We start from the raw sequence: 26626 nt of genomic DNA on the forward strand, positions 1-26626 counted from the left end.
TAATGCAGGCCCGGCCCTAACCAATCTGGCGCCCTAGGCAAGATTTTAGGTGGCGCCCCCCCACATCGGCAGTGAAGTGTATATACTCACAAGAAACCGAATAGCTTTGTCTTTGACCTTTTTTTTTTTTACTTACAACTATACCTAATATATAAAGGGGTGGAAAAGTGACTATTACCTGCAGGGCAAACATTAGCTAACCAGAAGGCAATAACAATGTAAACAAAAAACACCTGCTTAAAAGATCTAATACAAATGTCCCTGGGGAATGTAAGGTGGGAGTACTGTAATTACCTAACGTTACATTATTATTTTCCATAACAATTTAGCCCCCTCCACAATATTAACCCGACGTTAAAACAGAACTAGCTATTTATTGATTAGCAATTGCCGAATCATGTAACATTAGCTTAATGCTAAAAAGCCAGGTTACTATCACATTCTGTAACAGACAAATAATTTCATGTAGGCATACCTGCTACCTCTGTCTTTTCTCGTTTCTCCTCCTCTTCTTTTCTGTTTTTTCTTCCCTGGGCACCTGACAGTTTTGGCCGTTTTGACATCTTGTGTTGATTTTTTGATGTGGTGACGTCCAAAAAGAGTCATGATACGGGAAGGGAGGGGGCGCACCGTGCGGGGGGGGGGGGGGGGGGGGGGGGCGTAATGTTGTAACAAATAATATTTCTATTAAATAGGCTTTACTTTGCATTTTAATTAACGTGGGATTATTTTTTGTATTTAGAAATAATAGTACCAACTTTTTTTTTTATTCTTTTTTTTTTTCTCCAACATTTGTGGAACTGGCGTGGCGGCCCCTGATGGACGGCGCCCTTAGCATTTGCCTATACGGCCTATGCCACGGGCCGGCCCTGGGCTAATGCCATGACTTTCATTGTGTTTCAGTGTATCTTGAAGGATCATGCAAGTCATTGTTTCTTGTTGATGCTGTAAACAAAATGTCACTGTGCAAACCCATGTTTGTTGTTGTACCGAACACAGATTGAAAATAAACCGACTGAAATAATAATAATAACAATGAATAATTTCTAAGTCTTTGTTAGCCGTTTGTGAGGTTTTGTGCTGTGCGCTACGTTCGCTTGCATCCTGTGCATCTCCTGGGGGCTAAGCCCCCCCTGTCCTTAAAAGCTAGTGACGCCCCTGCATATATATATATATATATATATATATATATATATATATATATATGAAATACTTGACTTGGTGAATTCTAGCTGTAAATATACTCCTGCCCTCTTAACTACGCCCCCAACCACGCCCCCCACCCCCACCCCACCTCCGTCCCGAAATCGGAGGTCTCAAGGTTGGCAAGTATGGCTAAAAAATGGGAAATATTCGCTCAAAGGAAGACATGAAACTGCTACAGGAAAATACCAAAAAAGAGGAAAAAAGCCACCAAAATAGGAGCGCAAGACAAGAACTAAAACACTACACACAGGAAAACATTAAAAAAAATCTAAATTAGTCAGGGCGTGATCTGACAAGTCATGCATGTGACATGTTTGGTTATGGTTTGAAGTCAAATCCAACAATAGCAACAATGACTTTTTACTGTCAACTGAGTTTTGTTTTTTAATGATTTCTGCTGGTGGTGTGCCTCAGGATTTTTTCAACGCAAAACATGTGCCTTGGCTCAAAAAAGGTTGAAAAACACCGATCTAGCCGGTGGGCTTAATTTGAGGTGATGTATTTTGAGCCAATCACATGCCGACTATTTGAAGTGCTTGCTTTCAAATCAACCAATCAGGGATGGAGTTGGTCACTTTGGTCGCGTGGGGTCACTCGGGACCAATTTAAAATACTTCTCAGTTTGAGGAAACTGCTAGCTCCGCTCAGACGCTTCGCGGCACTCGCTTTTTCGGATCGAATACCTTCGCTAATGTGGTAAAATTAACTAGTTTGTTTGGAAAAAGCAATACTGGTGGTGTTTTTGTTTGTGACGACATTTTAAACGTGAGCTAGCATGTCGAGCTACAGCCAACATTGGACACATTCTCCCTCGCCCAAAGCTATCAAGGTCTGCCAGAAGCTGATTTTTACAACCAGCGATGGAGAAGATGAGCCCATCGACGACACCAACGAGTCTGGTTTCAAAGAGCAAGACTCTTTTGAAAACTATCCTAATGTCAGCAGTCTAATGCGCGCCAGCTTGGACGAATCGGCGAAGCTTTGGGAAGAGGAGGGCTTCGGGAGCCCGTCCCATTTCTCCGGCGAGACCTCGGCTCTCTTGGCGGTCTGCGCCACCACGCCGAGAAAAGTCACCTCTCCGATCCCCACCTGCCCCGACAAACCTGCACGCAAAACACAGAAAAAGGTCAGTTGTCGCTGTCTAACAACCCACTTTTCCATTCCAGCACTGGTTTATTAACGTGGTCTGTTAAAAAGGTTTTGAAGAACGCGCAAATAACATCTCTGTTTTCTTTGTAAGTACAGTTCAGTCATGCCTTAACGGTTCAAAGACTGAGCTCGTAACGGACAACGAAATACAGTGTCGAACTCAATTTCAATAGAGGGCCACTTGTTGCATTATATTTAAATGTAAAATGTGTTTCATGATATTATTGCATATGCATTTCACTATATTTTTACATACAGTGTAAAAAGAGCTGTATATGTTATGGTAAAACAACAACTGATAGCTGCACTTGACCAGAAAACCTGTGTTTTTACAACTTTGTGAATGGAAAAAACAGTACCACTGTTTTTATAAGTAAAATTCTAGCAACATAGACATGTTTAATTTTCCTGAGGGAACTCTCCTGAAGGAATCAATAAAGTACTATCTATCTATCTACGTGTTCCAAAAATATTTTTTACAGTGTATAATTTGATGGATAACCTCAAGTCCAGCAGAAATTTACTTATTTTTATTGTATTGAAAATGTTTGGAATGTATGATAATTTAAAGCGGTCATGTGAATTTCTTTTACATTTAAAACACTTACTTTGGTCAAAATTTGGCATAGATTTGCCCTTTAGTGGGCGGATCTAATTTACGTACCTCCACTTTGATTGTGGGTAGTAGCACGGTGGAAAAAAAGGGGTTATTGAGTGTGCCTCACAATAAGAAGGTCCTGGGTTCAATCCTGTGTGGATTTCGAATGTTCTCCCCGTGACTGCGTGGATTCCCTCCGGTTACTCCGGCTTCCACCCACCTCCGAAGACATGCAGCTGGGGATAGGTTGATTGGGAACACTAAATTGGCCCTAATGTGTGAATATGAGTGTAAATATTGTCTGTCTATCTGTGTTGGCCCTGTGATGAGGTGGCGACTTGTCCAGGGTGTACCCCGCTTACTGCCCGAATGCAGCTGAGATAAGCTCCAGCACCCACCGCGACCCCAAAAGGGACAAGCGGTAGAAAATGGATGGATGGGCGTCTGATGTGTCCGCAAATAACATCTCTGTGAACCACTTTTCTCTGTAAGTACAGTTCAGTCGTGCCTTAACGGTTCAAAGACTGAGCTCGTAACGGACAACGAAATACAGTGTCGAACTCAATTTCAATAGAGGGCCACTTGTTGCATTATATTTAAATGTAAAATGTGTTTCATGATATTATTGCATATGCATTTCACTATATTTTTACATACAGTGTAAAAAGAGCTGTATATGTTATGTTAAAACAACAACTGATAGCTGCCCTTGACCAAAAAACCTGTGTTTTTACAACATTGTGAATGGAAAAAACAGTACCACTGTTTTTAAAACTAAAATTCTAGCAACATAGACATGTTTAATTTTACTGAGGGAACTCTCCTGAAGGAATCAATAAAGTACTATCTATCTATCTATCTATGTGTTCCAAAAATATTTTTGACAGTGTATAATTTGATGGATAACCTCAAGTCCAGCAGAAATGTACTTATTTTTATTGTATTGAAAATGTTTGGAATGTATGATCATTTGAAGCGGTCATGTAGTTTTCTTTTACATTTAAAACATTTACTTTGGTCAAAATTTGGCATAGATTTGCCCTTTAGTGGGCGGATCTAATTTACGTACCTCCACTTTGATTGTGGGTAGTAGCATGGTGGAAAAAAGGGGTTATTGAGTGTGCCTCACAATAAGAAGGTCCTGGGTTCAATCCTGTGTGGATTTTGCATGTTCTCCCCGTGACTGCGTGGATTCCCTCCGGTTATTCCGGCTTCCTCCCACCTCCGAAGACATGCAGCTGGGGATAGGTTGATTGGGAACACTAAATTGGCCCTAATGTGTGAATGTGAGTGTAAATATTGTCTGTCTATCTGTGTTGGCCCTGTGATGAGGTGGCGACTTGTCCAGGGTGTACCCTGCTTACCGCCCGAATGCAGCTGAGATAAGCTCCAGCACCCACCGCGACCCCGAAAGGGACAAGCAGTAGAAAATTGATGGATGAGCGTCTGATGTGTCCGCAAATAACATCTCTGTGAACCACTTTTCTCTGTAAGTACAGTTCAGTCGTGCCTTAACGGTTCAAAGATTGAGCTCGTAACGGACAACGGAATACGGTGTCGAACTCAATTTCATAGAGGGCCACTTGTTACAGTGAATATAAATGTAAAATGTGTTTCATGATATTATTGCATATGCATTTCACTATATTTTTACATACAGTGTAAAAAGAGCTGTATATGTTATGGTAATACAACAACTGATAGCTGCACTTGACCAGAAAACCTGTGTTTTTACAACATTGTGAATGGAAAAAACAGTACCACTGGTTTTAAAAGTAAAATTATAGCAACATAGACATGTTTCATTTTCCTGAGGGAACTCTCCTTAAGGAATCAATAAAGTACTATCTATCTATCTATGTGTTCCAAAAATATTTTTTACAGTGTATAATTTGATGGATAACCTCAAGTCCAGCAGAAATGTACTTATTTTTATTGTATTGAAAATGTTTGGAATGTATGATAATTTAAAGCGGTCATGTGATTTTCTTTTACATTTAAAACACTTACTTTGGTCAAAATTTGGCATAGATTTGCCCTTTAGTGGGCGGATCTAATTTACGTACCTCCACTTTGATTGTGGGTAGTAGCACGGTGGAAAAAAAGGGGTTATTGAGTGTGCCTCACAATAAGAAGGTCCTGGGTTCAATCCTGTGTGGATTTCGAATGTTCTCCCCGTGACTGCGTGGATTCCCTCCGGTTACTCCGGCTTCCACCCACCTCCGAAGACATGCAGCTGGGGATAGGTTGATTGGGAACACTAAATTGGCCCTAATGTGTGAATATGAGTGTAAATATTGTCTGTCTATCTGTGTTGGCCCTGTGATGAGGTGGCGACTTGTCCAGGGTGTACCCTGCTTACCGCCCGAATGCAGCTGAGATAAGCTCCAGCACACACCGCGACCCCGAAAGGGACAAGCGGTAGAGAATGGATGGATGAGCGTCTGATGTGTCCGCAAATAACATCTCTGTTAACCACTTTTCTCTGTAAGTACAGTTCAGTCGTGCCTTAACGGTTCAAAGATTGAGCTCGTAACGGACAACGGAATACGGTGTCGAACTCAATTTCATAGAGGGCCACTTGTTACAGTGAATATAAATGTAAAATGTGTTTCATGATATTATTGCATATGCATTTCACTATATTTTTACATACAGTGTAAAAAGAGCTGTATATGTTATGGTAATACAACAACTGATAGCTGCACTTGACCAGAAAACCTGTGTTTTTACAACATTGTGAATGGAAAAAACAGTACCACTGGTTTTAAAAGTAAAATTATAGCAACATAGACATGTTTAATTTTCCTGAGGGAACTCTCCTTAAGGAATCAATAAAGTACTATCTATCTATCTATGTGTTCCAAAAATATTTTTTACAGTGTATAATTTGATGGATAACCTCAAGTCCAGCAGAAATGTACTTATTTTTATTGTATTGAAAATGTTTGGAATGTATGATAATTTAAAGCGGTCATGTGATTTTCTTTTACATTTAAAACACTTACTTTGGTCAAAATTTGGCATAGATTTGCCCCTTAGTGGGCGGATCTAATTTACGTACCTCCACTTTGATTGTGGGTAGCACGGTGGAAAAAGGAGTTATTGAGTGTGCCTCACAATAAGAAGGTCCTGGGTTCAATCCTGTGTGGATTTCGCATGTTCTCCCCGTGACTGCGTGGATTCCCTCCGGTTACTCCGGCTTCCACCCACCTCCGAAGACTTGCAGCTGGGGATAGGTTGATTGGGAACACTAAATTGGCCCTAGTGTGTGAATGTGAGTGTAAATATTGTCTGTCTATCTGTGTTGGCCCTGTGATGAGGTGGCGACTTGTCCAGGGTGTACCCCGCTTACTGCCCGAATGTAGCTGAGATAAGCTCCAGCACTCACCGCAACCCTGAAAGGGACAAGCGGTAGAAAACGGATTGATGGGCGTCTGATGTGTCCGCAAATAACATCTCTGTGAACCACTTTTCCTTGTAAGTACAGTTCAGTCGTGCCTTAACGGTTCAAAGACTGACCTCGTAACGGACAACGGAATACGGTGTCGAACTCAATTTCATAGAGGGCCACTTGCTACTGTGATTATAAATGTAAAATGTGTTTCATGATATTATTGCATATGCATTCCAGTATAGTTTTACATACAGTGTAAAAAGAGCTGTATATGTTATGGTAATTCAACAACTGATAGCTGCACTTGTCCAGAAAACCTGTGTTTTTACAACATTGTGAATGGAAAAAACAGTACCACTGGTTTTAAAAGTAAAATTATAGCAACGTAGACATGTTTAATTTTCCTGAGGGAACTCTCCTGAAGGAATCAATAAAGTACTTTCTATCTATCTATCTATCTATGTGTTCCAAAAATATTTTATACAGTGTATGATTTGACAGATAACCTCAAGTCCAGCAGAAATGTACTTATTTTTATTGTATTGAAAATGTTTGGAATGTATGATCATTTAAAGCGGTCATGTGATTTTGTTTTACATTTAAAACACTTACTTTGGTCAAAATTGGCATAGATTTGCCCTCTAGTATGGTACATGTTTTTCTGTCAAATTGAAAACAACAAATACTTTTAGTTAGAAAAGATGAAGTATTTTATTGACATTGCTTACAGGCTTTCGTGGGCCACCTAAAATGAAGCGGCCTGCCCGATTCGGCCCCCGGGCTTTGAGGTTGTCACCTGTCCAGTAGATGTATCTTAAAACGGATGCTGTATTCTCCATTAATATAAAATGCCATCCATCCCTTTTAAGGATGGGAATTGATACATTTTTTTGGTTCCGATTTCACTTTCGATTCTGCTTAGCGATTCGTTTCTTCATCAGTTCTCTTGTCGATTCTTATTTAAATAAAAAGATACAAAAGTGGATTACCATCAATATTGTTTAGTTGAGAGCTAACATGACCTTACAAAGCCACCAGTGATGTCTTTAAAGGCACATAGCATAGAAAAACTATTTTGAAAATAAATAAATAAATAGAACAATTCTGTAGAATTTAACAAAAGAAAACATATATGGAAATTACACAAGAATGTAACATTTCGTAACATGTTTAAAACTTTTAAGAATTGTTATCTGCCGAGAAAATATACCTGGTAAAGGTTTGTTTAGATTTACAAGGTGGAACTAATGTGATGACATAGGCTCATGACATGCAGCACAAGATATTTCAAGCCTTCTTTTGATATAATTTTGATGGTTATGGTTTACAGATTATGAAAACCTTGAATTGAAAATCTCAGAAATTATGTGTTTTTTAAAAACTGTCAGCCATGATTTTCAAAATAATAGTTAAGACTTGGCATACCTCACTTTGCATGTAATGAGTTTATATAACTTATTAGTTTCCCATTTGGAGTTGAATTGTTGACATAATGATAAATGGGTTGTACTTGTATAGCGCTTTTCTACCTTCAAGGTACTCAAAGCGCTTTGACACTACTTCCACATTTACCCATTCACACACACATTCACACACTGATGGAGGGAGCTGCCATGCAAGGCGCTAACCAGCACCCATCAGGAGCAAGGGTGAAGGGTCTTGCTCAGGACACAACGGACATGACGAGGTTGGTACTAGGTGGGGATTGAACCAGGGACCCTCGGGTCGCGCACGGCCATTCTTCCACTGCGCCACGCCGTCCCTAAAATATAAATAAAATAAAATATAAATTATACATAAATGAACTTTTACACAATATTCTCATTTTTAGAGTTCTACCTGTATAATATGAGTGAAAATGTTTGAGGAAAGACATGCAACTTTTCTCTTACTATATACAATTCAACATACACCTACCGAAAAATGGAGCATCGATGTGGCAAATTGTTGTAAACTTTTGACCACAAACTTAATCACTGCTTGGTGACAGTCGTCGTTACTGGCTTGAGTCATTGTACTTTTTCCTGCCACAGTGAAAGCTTGCGGTAGACGTGATCTAGAGCTATTACTGCCCGCCTCCAAACCAGTCAGAATATGTCTCCTCACGTTCATCTAAATGAGAAGGCATTCATTTAAATTTTCCAAGTAATAGTGCTAACATTAAGCTGTTGTTAGTACCTGTAGTATTTACGACAGATAACTGCTGCTGCTTAGGATGAGATCGGCGCAGTTCAAAAACACAACATTCATTGCGTGCTGTGTTTTCAAATGTTTTGGCATTTTGCTCGCATGTCGTCCTCTTGATGAAATAGCCTCCTTGGAATTATTACAAATAGCGCTGTTGCAATCCTTTTCTTGTAAAATGTCGGCTAAGTTTGGATTGTGTATTCTGCCCTGTGCCGCCATGTTGCTCTCTGACGCTGGCTGACGTCACTACGCACGTTGCGTGATGATGTCAAACTCACCCGGAAGAACCGGTAACAGAATCGGTTGACAAAATGACAAACAATTCAAATGAATTAATACACTGGGAACCGGTTATGAATAAGAACCGTTGTTCCATCCCTTATCCCTTTTCTAGGCAAAGGTGGACTGGTACAAACATTCGTCCCTGGACTTTTTGGTCCAAATCGACTCACTACAATCCATGTGCAAATATTGTACCAACACACCCCACTGATGTCCACGTATACAGTTACATAAACCCTTAAAACCGCTGTACAGAACAATATCCGCCCTCTGCATCAGAAAGTGCCTTTTTGTATTTTGCACCTATAACTGGCAGCCGGATAAACCACCCAAGCTTGGTAAAGTTTTTTTAAGTGAACATGTACAGTGTTTCCCACAGGACAGGCATCTATTTGTGGTGGTCTGGTCGGCGGGCGGGGGGGTTGTGGGGGGGGGTTGGCGGCAGCGGCGATGACCAAGAAGAACGCAGAGTTGGAATATAATTACAACATTTTATGTACATATTTATATACAGATTTGAACAATTAGTGATTCACTGAAATATATTTATTAATTGTGGTTCTTACAAAAAATATATCTCATAAAATATAAAAGCTAAAATGTCTCTTAAAGCTCTGCCCCTTTAATTAGTGAATACTAAATAATTTAACTTTAGCCTACTACTACAACCATATTATTTACCAGCAACATGAAGTGAAACAGAGGCAGAGGTGTCCTGCCACAGTCAGTTAACCCTCCTCCTCCTCCTCCTCCTGCTGCTGCTGCTGAACGGGTCGCACCTGTGGTCCGAACTGTAGGCCTACCTCCTCTCCAAGTCGAGCCCTTTTCGGCCGTTGAAAATATTTTTCTATACTCATCTGTGTGAAGGAGTGAACATCCAACATTAGAATTTATTACTAACGAGCAGAACCGCTCTATGTACAGTACCGTCTAACCTTAAGCGGCAGCAGCTCAACACATGCAGGGTTCAACGTTAAGGTTTTTTTCTACTTGCCCGATTTCTCAAATCTACTTGCCCCAATATTTTTACTTGTCCTGCCTAGGTTTTTTTCTGGCTGTGTAGTGCTCATGGCTTATATCTTACTAGAATCCTTCCCGTTGACTATTTACAACACTACACAGTATTTATTATTATTATTATTATCTATAATTACATTTAAATGGCATTGCATACATGTAAAATTAAATGCTATTTCACATTATTTGACCAGTAGCAGTTACACCCATCTGAACAGGTCAGCCACCTGTTTAAAGCCCGATCACAGTTGAAATCTTGAAATGAAAGGCCTTTAATGGCCAAAACATTAACCTGGACAACATTTTAACAGCTGGTTGGCTCAGATGTTATTATTTTCATTGCATTCACATGCTGCGGTGGACAGTGGACAATTTAGCTTCAGTCTACGTGTGTTTATTGACAACAGGGTTATAACCTGGACACGTTAGCTCGTCGGTATGAAAACAGGTGACCGAGTCAAACAGCGGCGGTGTTAATGAAGCAGCGTCAGGCGAAACCGTCAGTGAAACGCTCGGTGAAATCGCGGATTAACGTTAAATATATGACGAGCCGCGAGCGATGCAGCTATAACCTATCTACCTATAACACCTGTAAAAATGAAGCAATGCTACCACGCTAGCAAGCGTTAGCTAGCCGGCTATGAGCCACCAAGCTGCTAACTATCGCCAAAAGGCACCATTTAAGTTTTTTTCCCCATGGCATCCTGGATCAAGGCTTTCAGCAGCTTTTGGACGTTTGAGGTAGAAACGTAGGAAGCGCCATCATTATGAAAAGTAGCCGGCGAGTATTTTGATCCCGTCCGTCCGTCCCTCTTCTTCTTCTTCTTCTTCTTCTGGCCCACCAGGTGAATTAAGTGCTATTGGCGGAGTTACAATGCATAGTAGGCTACCGCCACCTACTGCACCGGAGGTGTAACTACAAGCAACATTCACAGACAGTCCCATTGCTTTTATGAGCGGTCGAGCGAGTCAAAAGCCGAAAAATCCATTTGTGGCGGACATAATTATTTCGTGGCGGGCCGCCACAAATAAATGAATGTGTGTGAAACACTGATGTATGTAGGTTGTTCTTTGATATTTGTGTCGCACTAAACCTCTATTGTATGTTTGCACAGAGCTTTGGGTCCAGCGCAAGGGGCTCACGCAGCGTGAGGTCCCTCTTCAAGGATGTGGAGCCTGCAGCAATGTCCAGCAGAGACAGCTTCACCAGAAGACAGTCCACACCCCTGGTCAACTTTAACCCCTTCACCCCTGACTCCATGCTCGTCAAGTCAGCCACGCAGCAGCTCAACAGGAAGCGAATGCACTGCAATATGTACGTCATCTCTTTAACACTTGTTTATCTGTGTAAAATGGATCCCCTTTAGTTGCTACACAATAGTCAGTAATCTTCCTCTTCCTTGTTACATGTGAAGAAGTTAGTAACTTCAGCAACATTAAACCTGTTAATTAGGCAGCACCTAAAACCTATTACCTATTACCATTACGCAGTTTGCTTTCAAATCAACACCTCAACTTGCTGCCCCTTGCTGGACAGACAGATAATTACACACTTGACTATTGTCCTACTCACAGCTCAAGTGGTGAAGATATAGAGACAGGTGACGCTGAGGGAGACGAGGAAATCCAACCACCATCCAAGGTAACGTTTTTAATCTGTCATTGGGCATTGTCTTAACGCTCAGTGAGATCAATGTAACACTTTCTCTTTCCCACAGAGGATTAGTATTAGTAACACGATAACTTCTCGCTACGACTCTGAGTTCTTGGAGCTGGAGAAGATTGGTTGCGGTCAGTTTGGTGCCGTGTTCAAGTGCGTAAACAGACTGGACGGCTGCATTTATGCCATCAAGCGCTCCAAGAAGCCTCTAGCCGGAGGAGTGGAAGAGTAAGTCTGCTAACACTTTGAATTATATATGTTACATCTATGGGTCTGTACTAGGGTTGTCCCGATACCAATATTGTGGTATCGGAATCGGTACCAAAATGTATTTCGATACTTTTCTAAATAAAGGGGGCCACAAAAAAATGGCATTATTGGCTTTATTTTAACAAAAAATCTTGCGGTACCGGTACATTAAACATATTTCTTATTACAATCGAAGAACAATTTTGGCCTTAAATAAAATAGTGAAAATACTAGACAATTTGTCTTTTAATAGTAAGTAAGCTCCTAATTTGTCTGCTGACGTATGCAGTAACATATTATCATTTCTCATTCTATTATTTTGTCAAAATTATAAAGGACAAGCTGTAAAAATAGATTATTAATCAACTTGTTCATTTACTGTTAATATCTGGTTATTTTCCATTTCAACATGTTCTATCTACACTTCTGGTAAAATGTAATAATCACTGTTTGAATACTTTACATTAGTTTTGGATGATACCACAAATTTAGGTATCGATCCGATACCAAGTAGTTACAGGATCATACATTGGTCATATTAAAAGTCCTCATTTGTCCAGGGACATATTTACTGAGTTTATAAACATTATATGATTTTTAAAAAAAGGAAAAATGATTTTGTGACAATATAAAATATAGATGTAATCATAGTAGTATCGACTAGATACGCTCCTGTACTTGGTATCATTATAGTGGATGTCAGATGTAGATCCACCCATGGCATTTGTTTACATTCAGGCACGCTAGCTTTTGTTAGCGGTGACGCCGGTGAGCTGTTGTATCCTCCTACGGTGTGTAGTGAAGCATGCAGGGATGATACTTGTAAGAAACTCACTTTATTCGTCGCCATGGAGGCCAGGATTAGTGATTTTAAAAGTAGCTAAAACCCTGCCGACTGCGGATGGATGTTTGCTGCTAGCGAGCTATAGCCATGTCTTAAAGCACCTCTTCCTGAGGGCGTTACAGTGTTATAACTTCACCTTTATTGTCAGTTTTTAGGCCAAAATGCATCCATTCTTCCCTTTCTGTCTACACACCCTGTCTGCTTGTAAGTGCTCCGTGATTGTGCGCTGCCGAACACACTCCTCTGCTCGTAAACCCAGCAATGTCGTGAAGGCGCGCCGTCATGCCCGTTAAAAAAATATTGGGGAACCCAACCATCCATCCATTTCTACCGCTTGTCCCTTTCGGGGTCGCGGGGCTTGATAGAGCGTAATCTCGTTACCCTGCGTAATGACAATAAAGCTGATTCTGATTCTGATTTGGGCGGTATGCGCGGTACACCCTGGACAAGTAGCCACATCATCGCAGGGCCAACACAGATAAGACAAAACCGGTACTTTTCAAATAGAGTATAGTACCGTTTTTGATTCATTAGTACTGCGATACTATACTAGTACCAGTATGCCATACAACCGTAGTCTGTACTTTTATATAGTGCTACCAAGCGATTAAAAAAAAAGTGTGATTAATTATTTATAGGGATGCAACTGTATTGAAGTTTCAAAATGATCATGATACTGCAGGGGCATGTGACGGTATCAAACGAGAATGTGGTGTACTCCTGTCAGTGTAGTTGTTTTCTGGCACAATGGACGGGGGCAGGCCAAGAATTTAACCACATTTCCCATGATCTCCTGCGCAGTGCGGATAAACAGAGTGGAAAACCATCGAAAACCTCCTGTGAAGTTTAAATCAGAAGTAGGGGAATACGAGTATTAGGACAAACCAGTTGATGAACCATCACCCGGAAAATGAAATTGATGCAACAAAGAAGCCAGCAAATCCAAACATTACTTTTATTTACTTTTTAAAAAGTTGTATTGTCTGTTATGCTCTGGAGAATCAGCATTCTCCAAACCAATAAAAAAAAAGGCCCCTACAGAGTACACCAATTCTCAAGAAGTTGAAAGACACTAAACTAAACGTTGTTTCCAGTTCTTACACTAGATGTTTATATTGTCAGTTTAAAGACACGCGTCTGAAAGTTTTTTTGTTTTATATTTTTGCTTGTTACTCAAAACACTGAATGTTCCTACACCATTATGTAGAGAAAGATATATAACTGTGACTTTATAAAGTCATTTATTGTTTTTTGAACAGAAATTGCATGTTTTATGTGCTAAAATAAAACATCAGGTCCATATAAAGTGCTCAGGTTAACATATTAAAAAAAAACAGTAAAATCTTTTCTGGGCAGTAAGTATTGAACTTGCGGCCTACATATGTATGAAATAGAATTTTCCCCCAAATTAAGTAGGTGCGACTTATATGTGGGTATGCGCTATCCGGAAATTACAGTACGCCAATGTGCAACATTAACTCATGTTTTAAACCTTATTTAACAACAGAACATGAAGCAATTAAATTACCAGTTAATTTTGTCCTGTGTTCTTCTTATGACACCCACAGGCGATTAAAACAATATTCTCCTTGTAAGTGTGCTCTGATTTTACATATAATGTATCCATCATTGTAAGAGTAATTATTTAGTAAATGGGTCGATAATCAATTAATCGAACAATAAGTTCAAATGAACTGTCATCGATAAATTGCCATGTCCGTGTGGTTGTTTACTTGGTCTTTCGCTTTCAAACAGGGTGCAAGAGGTTTCACTCTGTGCATCGCTCTCAGCACCTGTGAGCATTCGTTCAATAGCAGCAATAAATGGATTGAGTCCTTTTGTCATTCCTCAACAATCTTTGTTTTTGGACAGGAAGTTGCTCTAATTAAGCCCTGCCTCTTTCCACATGGCGCCAACCTTACTATGGGCTGCGAGCTTCCAACAGTGACAGAGCCCCGCTAGTCACAACTCGCTAGTGAGAAGCTCAGCAAGGAAACAAACATTAGGAGGAAAAAATATGAATACAAAGCCGAGTAAAAAGAGCGACATGGACTTACGACCAATCCAGAAAACGGCATACACAAGTAAAAATTCAGATGTATTAAAGTGTTCGCACGCATAAATTCAAGCACATTTCTTTTTTACATCGCAATCAACTTAAAATATGCCGCAGACGTGTCAAATCATATTGAAAGTACTCATGTGCTGCTTGAGCTTTACTTGAGCTTGGCACGGTCTGACCAATCACAAGTCAGTCGGGGGTGCTTCTCTCGTGTTTGGAGCAAACGGCAGAGCGATTGTGAGCCTGACTTCAAAGTGTCTCAGAGAACTGAACATAGGCTTAAATTTAAAAAAAAACTAATGATCGGGCCAGGAAGAAGTTGAAGAAGAAGAAGATAGATGTACGTCGGCAAAACTGACTTGGGGAAATTATTCATGTAGCCCGTTTGAAAAGATAGTCCCTACAATGCTATCTAAGACTCTAGAAGAGGTGGGTGACTGAATAATTGTTGTAACTTATAACAAAATATGTTTATACAGTAGCCTGCCCCTAGCTTTCAGGGGTTACAGAAAACCAACACTTCACCTCCATCCTAATGGAGCTTGAGAGGTGCTGCAACGAGGAATGGTCGAAATTGCCCAATGATAGGTGTGCCAAGCTTGTGGCATCGTATACAAAAAGGCTGTAATTGCTGCCTAAAGTGCATCAACAAAGTATTGAGCAAATGCTGTGAATACTTATGTGCATATGATTTTTTCTATTTTTGATACATTTGTGAATTAAAAACCTTTTCACTTTGTCTTAATTGGGTATTGTCTGTAGAATTTATTTTATCGACAAAAAAGGAATTTATTCCATTTTGGAATAAAGTTTTTACATAACAAAATGTTGAAAAAGTAATCATAGTTAGTGCAAGTAAACATAGTCAGGTTATATAAAAATGTAACTTTAAAACCACCTAGCGGTGTTTCTTTTCCAGCGAATCATTTATGTAATGTACTTCCTCCACAGGCAGGACGCCCTGCGTGAGGTGTATGCCCACGCCGTGCTGGGCCACAACTCCCACGTGGTGCGCTACTACTCTGCTTGGACTGAGGACGACCACATGCTCATCCAGAATGAGTACTGCGATGGCGGCACGCTGTCCGACGCCATTGCCCAACATATCTCTAGCCTGACAGAGGTCGAACTCAAGGACCTCTTGCTGCAGGTCGCCAACGGCCTTAAGTATATCCACTCCATGTCACTGGTGCACATGGACATCAAGCCAAGTGAGGCTCTTACTGTGAAAGTAGTTTGACAGCAAGTGTGTCATTGTAAAACTAACAATGTTGTTTTGGTTGCCCAGGCAACATCTTCCTCTGTTGCCAGTCTGTCAGGTGCTACGACAACCCAAACACCAGCGTGATCTACAAGATAGGTTTGTATGTTTCTTTTTACCACTTTATTACAAACACTTGACTATTACATATTTCATCTTACAGGGGATCTGGGTCATGTGACACGGACCAACAGCCCTCCGGCGGAGGAAGGCGACAGTCGATATTTGGCCAACGAAATTCTCCAAAATGTTTGCTGTCTTTTTGTAAACATGTCCTCTCTCCGACGTGCACTTCACATACTCACTATATGTTTTCTCCCTCAGGATTACACTGACCTGGCCAAGGCAGACATCTTTTCCCTCGCTCTCACTGTCATCAGCGCCTCAGGGGCAAAGCCTCTTCCCACCAATGGAGATATGTGGCATGAAATCCGCCATGGCAAACTGCCCACCATCCCCCAAATGCTCTCGCCAGAGTTTGTCAGCCTGCTTCAGGTAAATTTTTATGACCTTTGGCCTATTGGTGTGTGGGCACTGTCACGCCAAACTTCTTCCCCCTACAAAAACCTCCCCCCTCCATTTACTTCCGGGGTCATTTCCTCTTACGTCATTTCCTCTTACTTACGTCATCTCCTCTTACGTCATTGACAGCGATCGATAACACTTCGGCTTTGACTGCCCGTCGCTGGAAGGATACTTGTTTTAAAAAAAATATATATATTTTCTATAATATAGCGTTAACAAAACGTCTGTATTAATCGGACAAATTAACTTGAGGATATTCCTGACTGCACATTTGACGGAGAATTAAACGATTTTTGATTCGTTTTGACAGAAGTTCCCAGCAGCGGCCCTAACACTCCGCCTGAAATTTTCGAAGCCTGCTGGTGTTTGACATAAGTCCCCTGGGAAAGATAAAGACAAATGTCATTCAGTGACACCACCATTTTCAGGAGATTTGGATTCTATCGATCGCTGTCAATGACGTAAGAGGAAATGACCCCGGAAGTAAATGGGGGGGGGGGGTTGTAGGAGGAAGAAATTTGGCGTGACAGCACCAACCATCTTAGCTTGTTAGCCGGTTAGCATGTGCGGTTAAGATGTCAAGCCCATTGAAAAAGTCATGCTGACTGGATTTTTACGAGAATCACGACTGGCTTCTTTTTGGGTACAATAAGAACAAAATACAAAACATAAAACTGCTCAGATTTTGTGTAAACAGCTTTCATGATTTTTAACATAAGATTAGGATTAAGATCCTAAAGTATATCTTATTAAGGTAATTAGGATTTAATCTAGTACAATTGCTACTTTTTCTTGTAATAGTCCCACTCTTTTCAAAAGATTAAGAATTTATTCTTGTAAAACTAGAATTGGATTCCTTGTAAATTGCTAACTTTTATTGCTAAATGACTATTATAATGCCAAAATGTTATGCCTTTCATTTTGTGAAATTTCAATAACTTATTGACAATTCAGGTTTTTTTGTAATAGATTTTTTTTTTGTCATAAAATTGCACCGTTTGCTCAAAAAAAAAAAATCCCCCCCTATATTAGCCACACTGGACTACAAGCCAGAGATATAGACGTTGTGAAAGGATTATTTACACATTAAGATTTTGTAAATGTTTATTGACATTAGGGCTGCAACAACTAATCGATTAAATCGATTAAAATCGATCATAAAAATAGTTGCCAATTAATTTAGTCATCGATTCGTTGTTTTTATTTTATTATTATTTTTTATATATATATGTATGTATATATATATATATATATATATATATATTTTTTTTTTAATAAACCTTTATTTAGAAACTGCAACATTTACAAACAGCTGAGAAACAATAATCAAAATAAGTATGGTGCCAGTATGCTGTTTTTTTTTCAATAAAATACTGAATAGGATAGAAATGTAGTTTGTCTCTTTTATCCGATTATTAATCGATTAATCAAAGTAATAATCGACAGATTAATCGATTATCAAATGAATCGTTAGTTGCAGCCCTAATTGACATACTTTAATTGTTTCCAAACTATGTCTGTAACACGACGAGGTGCGGAAGCAAGCTCTTCAATCAGCTAAACAGACTCCATAAGTCCACGGTGACGTTTTGGTGAATTTACGAACTGGTGCAAAACAAACAATGCCATCCATCCATCCATTTTCTACCGCTTATTCCCTTCGGTGTCGCGGGGGGCGATGCCATTGTAAGTTAATAATGCTAACACAGACACTTGTAAAGATGTTAGCATATTGGCTAATACTAACGACGCCAGCTCGATTACATTACGAAAAACGTACAAATATACATGAAAACAATCCTACAGACATCACACATTGGACGGCTTAATATGTATGAATTGTTTTAGTTATATTGTAAAACTTGCAAACATTGCTTGGAGTGATGAACGAAGAATCCATACGTGTGGAAACGCAAGGACAACGAAGAGACAGAACGATACTTAAAAGCACGAAACAGGAGAGACTGTCAATGTTCTCCTCGCAGCACCTGCAGTGAGAGAACTCATCCAAAAGAGGGCACAATAACACACCTTTAAAAGTACCAGTATAGTGGAAAAACAAGTTGATTTTATATGCTTATTTGTGGTTCATTGTATCCATTAAAACATATCCAATTGTATTTACAATCCGCTAAGTATGTGAAAATACAACAATTCGGGCAGCCATATTGAATATTCAGCTCCTAAAATTTTCAGAGGTTGACGTCATGATAGTAACGCTTCTGCACTCTGAGCATGTCATCAGATCAGTCATAAGGGAAAAACGCAAACATTTGACAGAAATGTGGTGTTTATCATTCACAATTTCTATGTAAGACAAGAACATGTATGCTTGGCTTTTTTGAGGCATTCGATACTGTAAATAAAAAGCTTAACAATTTAGTCAACAGATCAAGGGCCCTCTGTTGCGCTCATTATACTCTCTTCAAAGTGCTAACAATACTCTATTTACATGTCATGACTTGCAAATTAACCAAATATGAGTGATATTGTTACTACAAGCGCAAACGCATACAGATTATTTTAGCCGTGCATTGACATCAGTGAGCTAATGCTAGTTTACACAGCTATTGTTGAAACACTATAAGCCAGCGGCTGCTTCTGCTTCGTTTCAAACTTGCTAAAAGTAATTCTATATTAAAAATCATGCATCTCTCACCTGATAGTAGACAAATGTGGCCATGGTACGAGCGGCTGGTCGACCTGTACATCCCTGCGGGAAGGCAAAAAACACGCTTCCTGCAGTAACTTTTGTTTAACCCTTCGTGAGGAATATGATTGATTCTTCATTCAAACAGAATTATGTGATCGTCCCGTCGGTCGCCATCCCAGCGAGAGCAGAAATATTACAGAAAGTTGTTGTTTAATTTTGGTTTAATATGATTAGTTTGTATGTTTAGCGCCTAGCAATGCTGCGTACGCTAATTGTACAATGAAACTGCATCCATCACTCAGCTTCTAAAACTTATTAGTCATCCTATTTGTGTTCGGGCTCAAAAATATATGGTCCTGTATCTTAATTTTTTCCAAAGTAATCATTGTTGGCTATCACAAAGTGTGCTTGATTAGCATTGTTGTTTGGGGGGAAGGGCTCTGTGGTTCCTCACGCAACATCACACGATCACGTGACTGGTTGTTTTTCCACTCAACTGGTACTATAAGTGTCTGTTGATAACTATTTGTTGAATTATAGCTGTTGGCGAAGGAAAATCCATACATTAGCCTCACCATTTTATAAGCCACAGGGTGCAAAGTAGCGTCTTATTGTCTGGAATTTTACGTAGTTCTTGTCATGTTGCAATATTTTCTCATAAAATGATTACACTTTCTTGTAGAATGCCAACTTCTTATCATATTCCATTTGTGATGTTCTCACTGTGACCAAGTGTATGTTTCATGTCGCAGCTTATGATCAACCCTAACCCGGCCAGACGACCTTCCAGCTGTGACCTCACTTGTCACCCGATGCTCCTGATGGCTGCCGAAATGAGAGGTATTTTGGAATTTTTTCCTAATCTATATAAATGGCCAGAAAAACTCAGGTCTTATTAAATATTTGAGTACTCAAATAACATCAGATTACCAAGATGAAAGGGTTTTCGCTGCTGCAGAAATGAGAAGAGGAAGAAAGAGAGACAAAAAACTTCAAATCTTATATGATTTCAAGAAGAAGGGAGGGGTCGGGAAAAATGTCCCATCCTGGGAGGGGAAATGAGGAATGAGCAAAACACATCTTATCTAATTTGTTATACTAGCGAAAACAAGAATGTTTTGGTTAAACATTGGGCAAGGCCGTTAACATCAACCAAAAAAATTAAAGAAACCTATTGTGGAGGATAACATTTGACTGAAAAGACAAATACAACATCATTTAGTGATTAACCACATCTTAGCAGTTTTTGTCCTATTCAGTTGTGGGTTTGGAGACATCCCAAATGGGCTCCAGAAATGCATAGGCCATAAAAGTGTCTTAGGACAAAAAACAGACAAAGCCGCACACACAAACTCTTTGACTCAAATTGTGGTTTTAGACAAGAGATTACTGTAATATTAATTTTGCCATTACAGCGCCGACCAGCTCTGGGTCGAGCTTGACACCCTCAAGTTCAAGAATGCTCTTTTGCAGAAGTAAGCTTAGGTTTTTGCTCATGCAAGGAAATGATCTTGCTTGCCTATTTTCAGATGTCCATTACATTAAGGGGTATATAATTAGCTTTTAAAACACCAGTATGTATGTCATATGATGGTTTTACAGCTTATCTTCTGAGTCCAAACTGTTCAAAATATCACTTGGTTTTCATGAGTACTTTGAAGGACCTTCTGCGCTAGACTCATGTGCCCACTGATGAACTCTGCTCCTTTCTTTTTTGTCAGCGAGCTTCAGAAGGCTGAGCTGAATAAAATCCCTGCCGAGGACAGCAGCAGCACGCAGAGCTGCGCCACCATAACCTGTGGACGCATTGAGAATATGAGCCGCTGCATCAATCTGGTTTACTGGTAAATGGATTTTAATTATTTCAAATTGAGTTTAAAAGTGATACTGTGTAATCATTTTTATTTATACGCAGTGTTATTTTGTACATGTCTATAATGTGAGGTTATTTTATGAATTTATTTATTGTAAGTCAAATTTACCGATTTACCACAGTTTGTTTTTTTCGTCTATTTTTGCAGTACTTTTTGTTGGTTACTGTTTTGTATGTGCTCCAGAAAGGCATAATTGAAAAAAATAACATTCATTATATTTCTAAATATTTTTGTTGTTTGCATTTGCAAAGAAAAGTACAAGTTTTATTTTTGTAGTCTATTTTTGCAGTGCTTTTTGTTGCTCACATTTGCAAAGAAACCAATTATTTTGATTAATGGATACTGCGCCATGCTTTTTTTTTACTCTGAGATGTTTCCTTTGTTTCCCCAACGTCAATGTTGTTTGAGGTTTGCAGAATAGTCAAAAAGTTGGTCAGGGTTGAACTGTATGATAGAGAAAGACAAAATGAGCAATAAAGAGTTTGTGCATTGAACCTGTGGCCTTACATATTTGTCAATCACGATGAAGGTATGGATGGTGCTTTTTAAGGGTTCTGGCTGATTTTAGATCATAAAATGAGTTATTTTCAAAGAAAGATTTTGTAAATGTTCATTTACATACCTTAATTGTTTCCAAACAGTGTCTGTAACATGACAGTGAAACGACTGATCAAACAATAGAAGTCATTGTCATGGACTCACTAGTTGCAGAAGCTAACTCTCCAGTCAGCTAAACAGACTCAAAAACTCCACGATTTACGAAACTGAAACAATACAAACAGAATGCCATTGTAAGTTAATAATACGATCACAAACACTTGCAAACAGGTTAGATTGTCAGTTAAAGCTAACGACGCTAGCTTGATTACATGACGATAGCACGTAGACATTATACATACCGTATTTTTCGGAGTATAAGTCGCACCGGAGTATAAGTCGCACCTGCCGAAAATGCATAATAAAAAAGGAAAAAAACATATATAAGTCGTACTGGAGCCCGGCCAAACTATGAAAAAAACTGCGACTTATAGTCCGAAAAATACGATGTATATATATATATATATATATATATAAATTGTGTGTTTGTATTGTGCCAACATGGTAGAATCATATGATAGGCCAGGTTGTATAATGTTTTTCTGTCACCTTCAGGAAATGACATAAGGAGGAAGATGACAATATAATGTAACTTGGACAATGATGTACAGAACAGAGGAGATTTAGTTAATTAAAATTTTTGGTTTTATGGGCGATTCTTTTTTTTTTTTACAAAACCTCTCCATTTTCCAGCTATTGATTTGTGGTTGCTGGTTTAAAAAAAAAGAATACATACAGAATGCTTTTGTTTAACAAATGTAATGTTTATAGTGATGAACACATTTGAGAACTGAAGTTACCAAGAATCGAACCCACATCTTATAGAGTAAAAAGCAGATGCGTGAGCCATTGTGCTACCAAAGTTCTGATGATGAGACCAATTACCGTATTTTCCAGACCATAGGGCGCACCGGATTATAAAGCGCACTGCCGATGAATGGTCTATGTTTGATCTTTTTTCATATATTAGGCGTACCGGATTAAAGGCCGCATTAAAGGAGTCATATTATTATAATTATTTTCTAAATTGAAAACCGTTTCTTGTGGTCTACATAACATGTAATGGTGGTTCTTGGGTCAAAATGTTGCATAGATTATGTTTTACAGATAATCTTCAAGTCGCTTTCTGACAGTCGCTTCCAGATGCACAGTTTTGTGGGCAGTCTTATTTACATGGCTCACCTTCGGCAGCGTCTTCTCTCCGTCATCTTTGTTGTAGCGGTGTAGCGTGCAAGGATGGAAGTGGAAGAAGTGTCAAAAGATGGAGCTAACTGTTTTAATGACATTCAGACTTTACTTAAATCAATAACGGCGCAGCATCTCCTCATCCGGAAACAACAACAGCGTACATGTGTCCCGTGAAAAACCGTCCGACCTGGAACTCTAATAACAAAAGTCCCTTGGGTGAACAATGTAAACTCACTATACCGGTATGTTTTAGCGCTTTTATGGCGAGTTTACTGACAGATATAAGTAAGAACTTTACACTACTTTATATTAGAAATGGCAACAGTGGAGGATGAATGTCCCATAACAAGAAAATAGTGAAAAAGAAGAAGCTTATCAACTACGACGTCGGTGCGGACACGCACAATTTTTCAGGACTTAAACAGATCCAAAATACAGATCAGCAGGTACTAGAAGGTAAGAAAATTTGTTTTTGCATAATATTGCGTAACAAAACACCAGATAATATGTCTTAGCTTATACACACACCATAATAATACTCTTTTGTTTAATGCGCCGACAATCCTTCAAGCAGTGCGGCTTCATAGCTTACCAAAGTCGTACTAAAACATTTTGATAGATTTTTGAGCGCCGTGTGTAATGTTCTATATTTTCAATAGAAGATTTAAAATGTTGGTGCCATCATAGTGCTGTCTACACATATATATTATGTTTTACTGCCATCTACTGGTCACACTTATTACACCATTAACCAAATAAAATAGCTTCGAGGTGGGTAAGCTCAACCAAACTTATTCCTTACATTAGGCGCACCGGGTTAAAAGACGCTCTGTCAAGTTTTGAGGAACAAAAGTTTTTAAGTGCGCCTTATAGTCCGGAAAATACGGTAATATCAATGTTTCTAGTCATGCTGGATAGATTTTGTGGTGTGTTTTGGAATTATCTTTTAGGTTCAAAAGGTTTATTGTAGTACACCAATAGAAACTCAATGGATACTGCTTGGGAATTAAAGGGGAACAGGACACATTTTGGAATGTTTTCCTATCATTCACAAACCCTATCCCAGCAGGCATAAGACATTGATACAACGTTGATTATACATACATGCCCTTTAAAACTGACTTTGAGACAACTTTGCAAAATAGTTGTATTTGTTTTTTTTTTTTTTTTTTTTTTTTGTTTTTTGTTTTTTTGTGTCCTGTCCAGCTTCTCAGGCAAATCATATAGTTGATGTAGATGCCCATGTCGGCTGTTCAGATTTACTTTACAAAGGAGAAGTGTAGGATACTTCTCTTGTTGCCTTATTTGTATTTGACTTTATTAAATGTATTTATATTATCATTTAGTGCAGCCGGGCCGGAGCAGGAGGTGATAGAAAGAGAGAAAAAAAGAAGACAGAGGGGGAAATTGTGGGGACAAGAGGGGGATTAGACAGAGAGACAAAAACAACAACAGCAAACAACAACAACAACAATAGAGCAACATCAGCAAATATGACATGTACAAATATGATGGTAAAAGTAATAGCAAATAAGCAGTTAGCGAAAAATAAAAAATAATACAGAAATGACAATGAGCATTATTACACTACAAATGGATCAATACAAATACCAATAGAAATAGCGCTATTGATAATGAACAATACCAATAATTTACCTTTATTATCAACAATACAGTTGTTTAAATGCAACAATACATATACGTAATGATAACTTGAGATACGAAAGAATGCAGAAAAATGGAGGGGGAGAAAGAGAAGCAACCTACATTGACCTTGTAGATTGTTATAGTCACAATAGGTTAAGCTTTGTCAGTGTGCCATGTGTTACACCCAGTTTACCCTAGGGCAACAACGTTAATATATGTTTGATGAAACGTGATTATGTGCATGAGTGTAAGTATGCATATGTACTTGTATATGTACAGAATGTGTATATGTGTTTGTACAATGAATGTATATGTACAGAATGTGTATATGTGTTTGTACAGTGAATGTATATGTACAGTATGTGTATGTGTATGTTTGTATATTGAATGTGCGTGTGGATGTACGAACATTAGGTAGGTAAATATGTACTGTATTTGTGTATGTATGTGGGAGCGTAGGTACCTATGTACGTATGTGAGCATATGTGAATTTGCATGTACAATACATTCGACTCCCAGAGTGCGTGGGAGCCAGAGCACGGCCCCATCACCCCCGAGAGCCCAACCCACAAACAGGAGGCGTGGTGCCCAGGGAACCAGGGACCACCGCCCCCACGCAGCCAAGCCGGCCAGCGACAGGAACCCCAGAGCCCGACCCACCGTACCGCCCACAAGAGCCAGCAGCAGGCCGCAGACAGACGCACCCGGCAGAGGACAGGGCACGAGAAAAGCAGGGGACAGCCAGACCCCAAGCCAGCGAGAGACCACACCCCACACGGGCAGAAAGGCGAGACGCCCCGCCCGAGGGACCCAGAGACTCCCCGCAACCGGACGGGAAGACCGCCCCCGCCCCACCGGCAACTGGGCCCCCACGAGCCCACCCCCCACCCCCGGAGAGCGCGGCGAGGCCAGCCCCCGGCCACCCCACCCAAACCGGCCGCCGCAGGACCACCCAGGCACAGGGCCACGGGAACCACCCACCCCACCCGCAGGGACCCCAACGATGGAGATGGAACAACCAGCAACCGCCCCGCCGAGCCCCCCCCTGAGGGAGGGGAAAAATTAAAAAATAATATTAATAAAATATATTAAAAAATAAATAAATTAATTAATTAATTAATTTTTTTTAAAAGAATTAAAAGAAGATCACAGACATGCTGACAAACAAGGTCACTACCCCAGCAACTGGCCGACTCGCAGCACCTCGGAATACCTTGCAGCACCAAGCTACCACAATAGACGCAGGGACTAGGCCCAACAGGCCCCAACCAAGACGGGCACCCGGAAGGGATGGACAGCGGGACCCAGGAGCTCCAGACACGCAGTTCGGATGCAGTAGCCTGAGGCGTCGACCCCCGTCTGACAGGCAGGCCCAGAGCGTACCCCCAGAAATATACATACATACATACATATATACATACACATACACACATACATGTATACATACCCACACATACACATATATACATATACATACACATATGTACACATACACATATATAAACATACATACATACACACACATATACATACATATACACAGTTCGTCAGCCCCGACAGCCATCACGCGCGCGCTGCCACCAGTCACAACATCAGCCACACCCCTGCACCAGACCCAGCAGCCACGGGCGCCCACACCACAAACAAACGGCAGCAGAAACAGCAGCCGCAATAACCCCAGACAGCCAGCACCAGCCAATCAAATCAAAGCGATCAAAAAAAAACTGCGACCAGCAACCACACGCCACCAGGACCACGGAGACCAGCCGGCGCCAGCCCGCCAGTCAGCCCGAACGCCAACACGCAAACAAGAGACACCAACAACCCCCCCAACCAAAAGGCCCCCCACCCCAACCCAAACCCGCACAAACACACCACCGCCCAAACAACCGAGACACAGCATCCAGACCAGACACGGGGGCTGCACCGCCACCACACCAAGTCACCAACAGAGACCCCACAGCGCAAGGTCGGGCCACACGGGCACGGACCCCACCCAACAGGAAGTGAGACCCGCGCGACGCCACACACAAATAAATAATAAGATTAAAAAAATAAAATAAAATTTAAAAAATAAAATAAAATAAAAATAAGTAAATAATAAAAATAAAAATAATAAATACATTAAAAACAAAAAAATATATATAACAATAATAAATGAATAAAAGCCTGGCAGTCCACCAGACCGCAGTCCCCGTCGGCCGACGAGGCAATGAGGGGTGCGCCGAAC

General features: G+C 40.1%; 1 protein-coding gene across 1 annotated transcript; it reads left to right on the plus strand.

The window, feature by feature from the left end:
• The first annotated feature begins 1836 nt into the window (after positions 1-1836).
• LOC133616224 (wee1-like protein kinase 1-B) lies at positions 1837-21430 on the plus strand. Its single transcript, XM_061975392.1, has 10 exons — positions 1837-2332; positions 10952-11151; positions 11412-11478; positions 11555-11724; positions 15603-15862; positions 15940-16011; positions 16076-16161; positions 16237-16407; positions 19843-19930; positions 20812-21430. Exons 1-10 carry the CDS (start codon positions 1982-1984, stop codon positions 20832-20834), a joined length of 1488 nt encoding a protein of 495 aa, XP_061831376.1. The 5' UTR covers positions 1837-1981; the 3' UTR covers positions 20835-21430.
• The last annotated feature ends 5196 nt before the right edge of the window (positions 21431-26626 follow it).

This window comes from Nerophis lumbriciformis, linkage group LG15, assembly GCF_033978685.3.
Source record: "Nerophis lumbriciformis linkage group LG15, RoL_Nlum_v2.1, whole genome shotgun sequence".
Taxonomy (NCBI): Eukaryota; Metazoa; Chordata; class Actinopteri; order Syngnathiformes; family Syngnathidae; genus Nerophis; species Nerophis lumbriciformis.

Excerpts from the sequence above, each read along its gene's own strand:
- LOC133616224 (XM_061975392.1), top strand. The coding sequence starts at position 1,982 with ATGTCGAGCTACAGCCAACATTGGACACATTCTCCCTCGCCCAAAGCT. Across the intron at positions 2,333-10,951 it reads CACGCAAAACACAGAAAAAG|AGCTTTGGGTCCAGCGCAAG; the intron begins GTCAGTTGTCGC and ends ATGTTTGCACAG. Across the intron at positions 11,479-11,554 it reads AAATCCAACCACCATCCAAG|AGGATTAGTATTAGTAACAC; the intron begins GTAACGTTTTTA and ends TCTTTCCCACAG.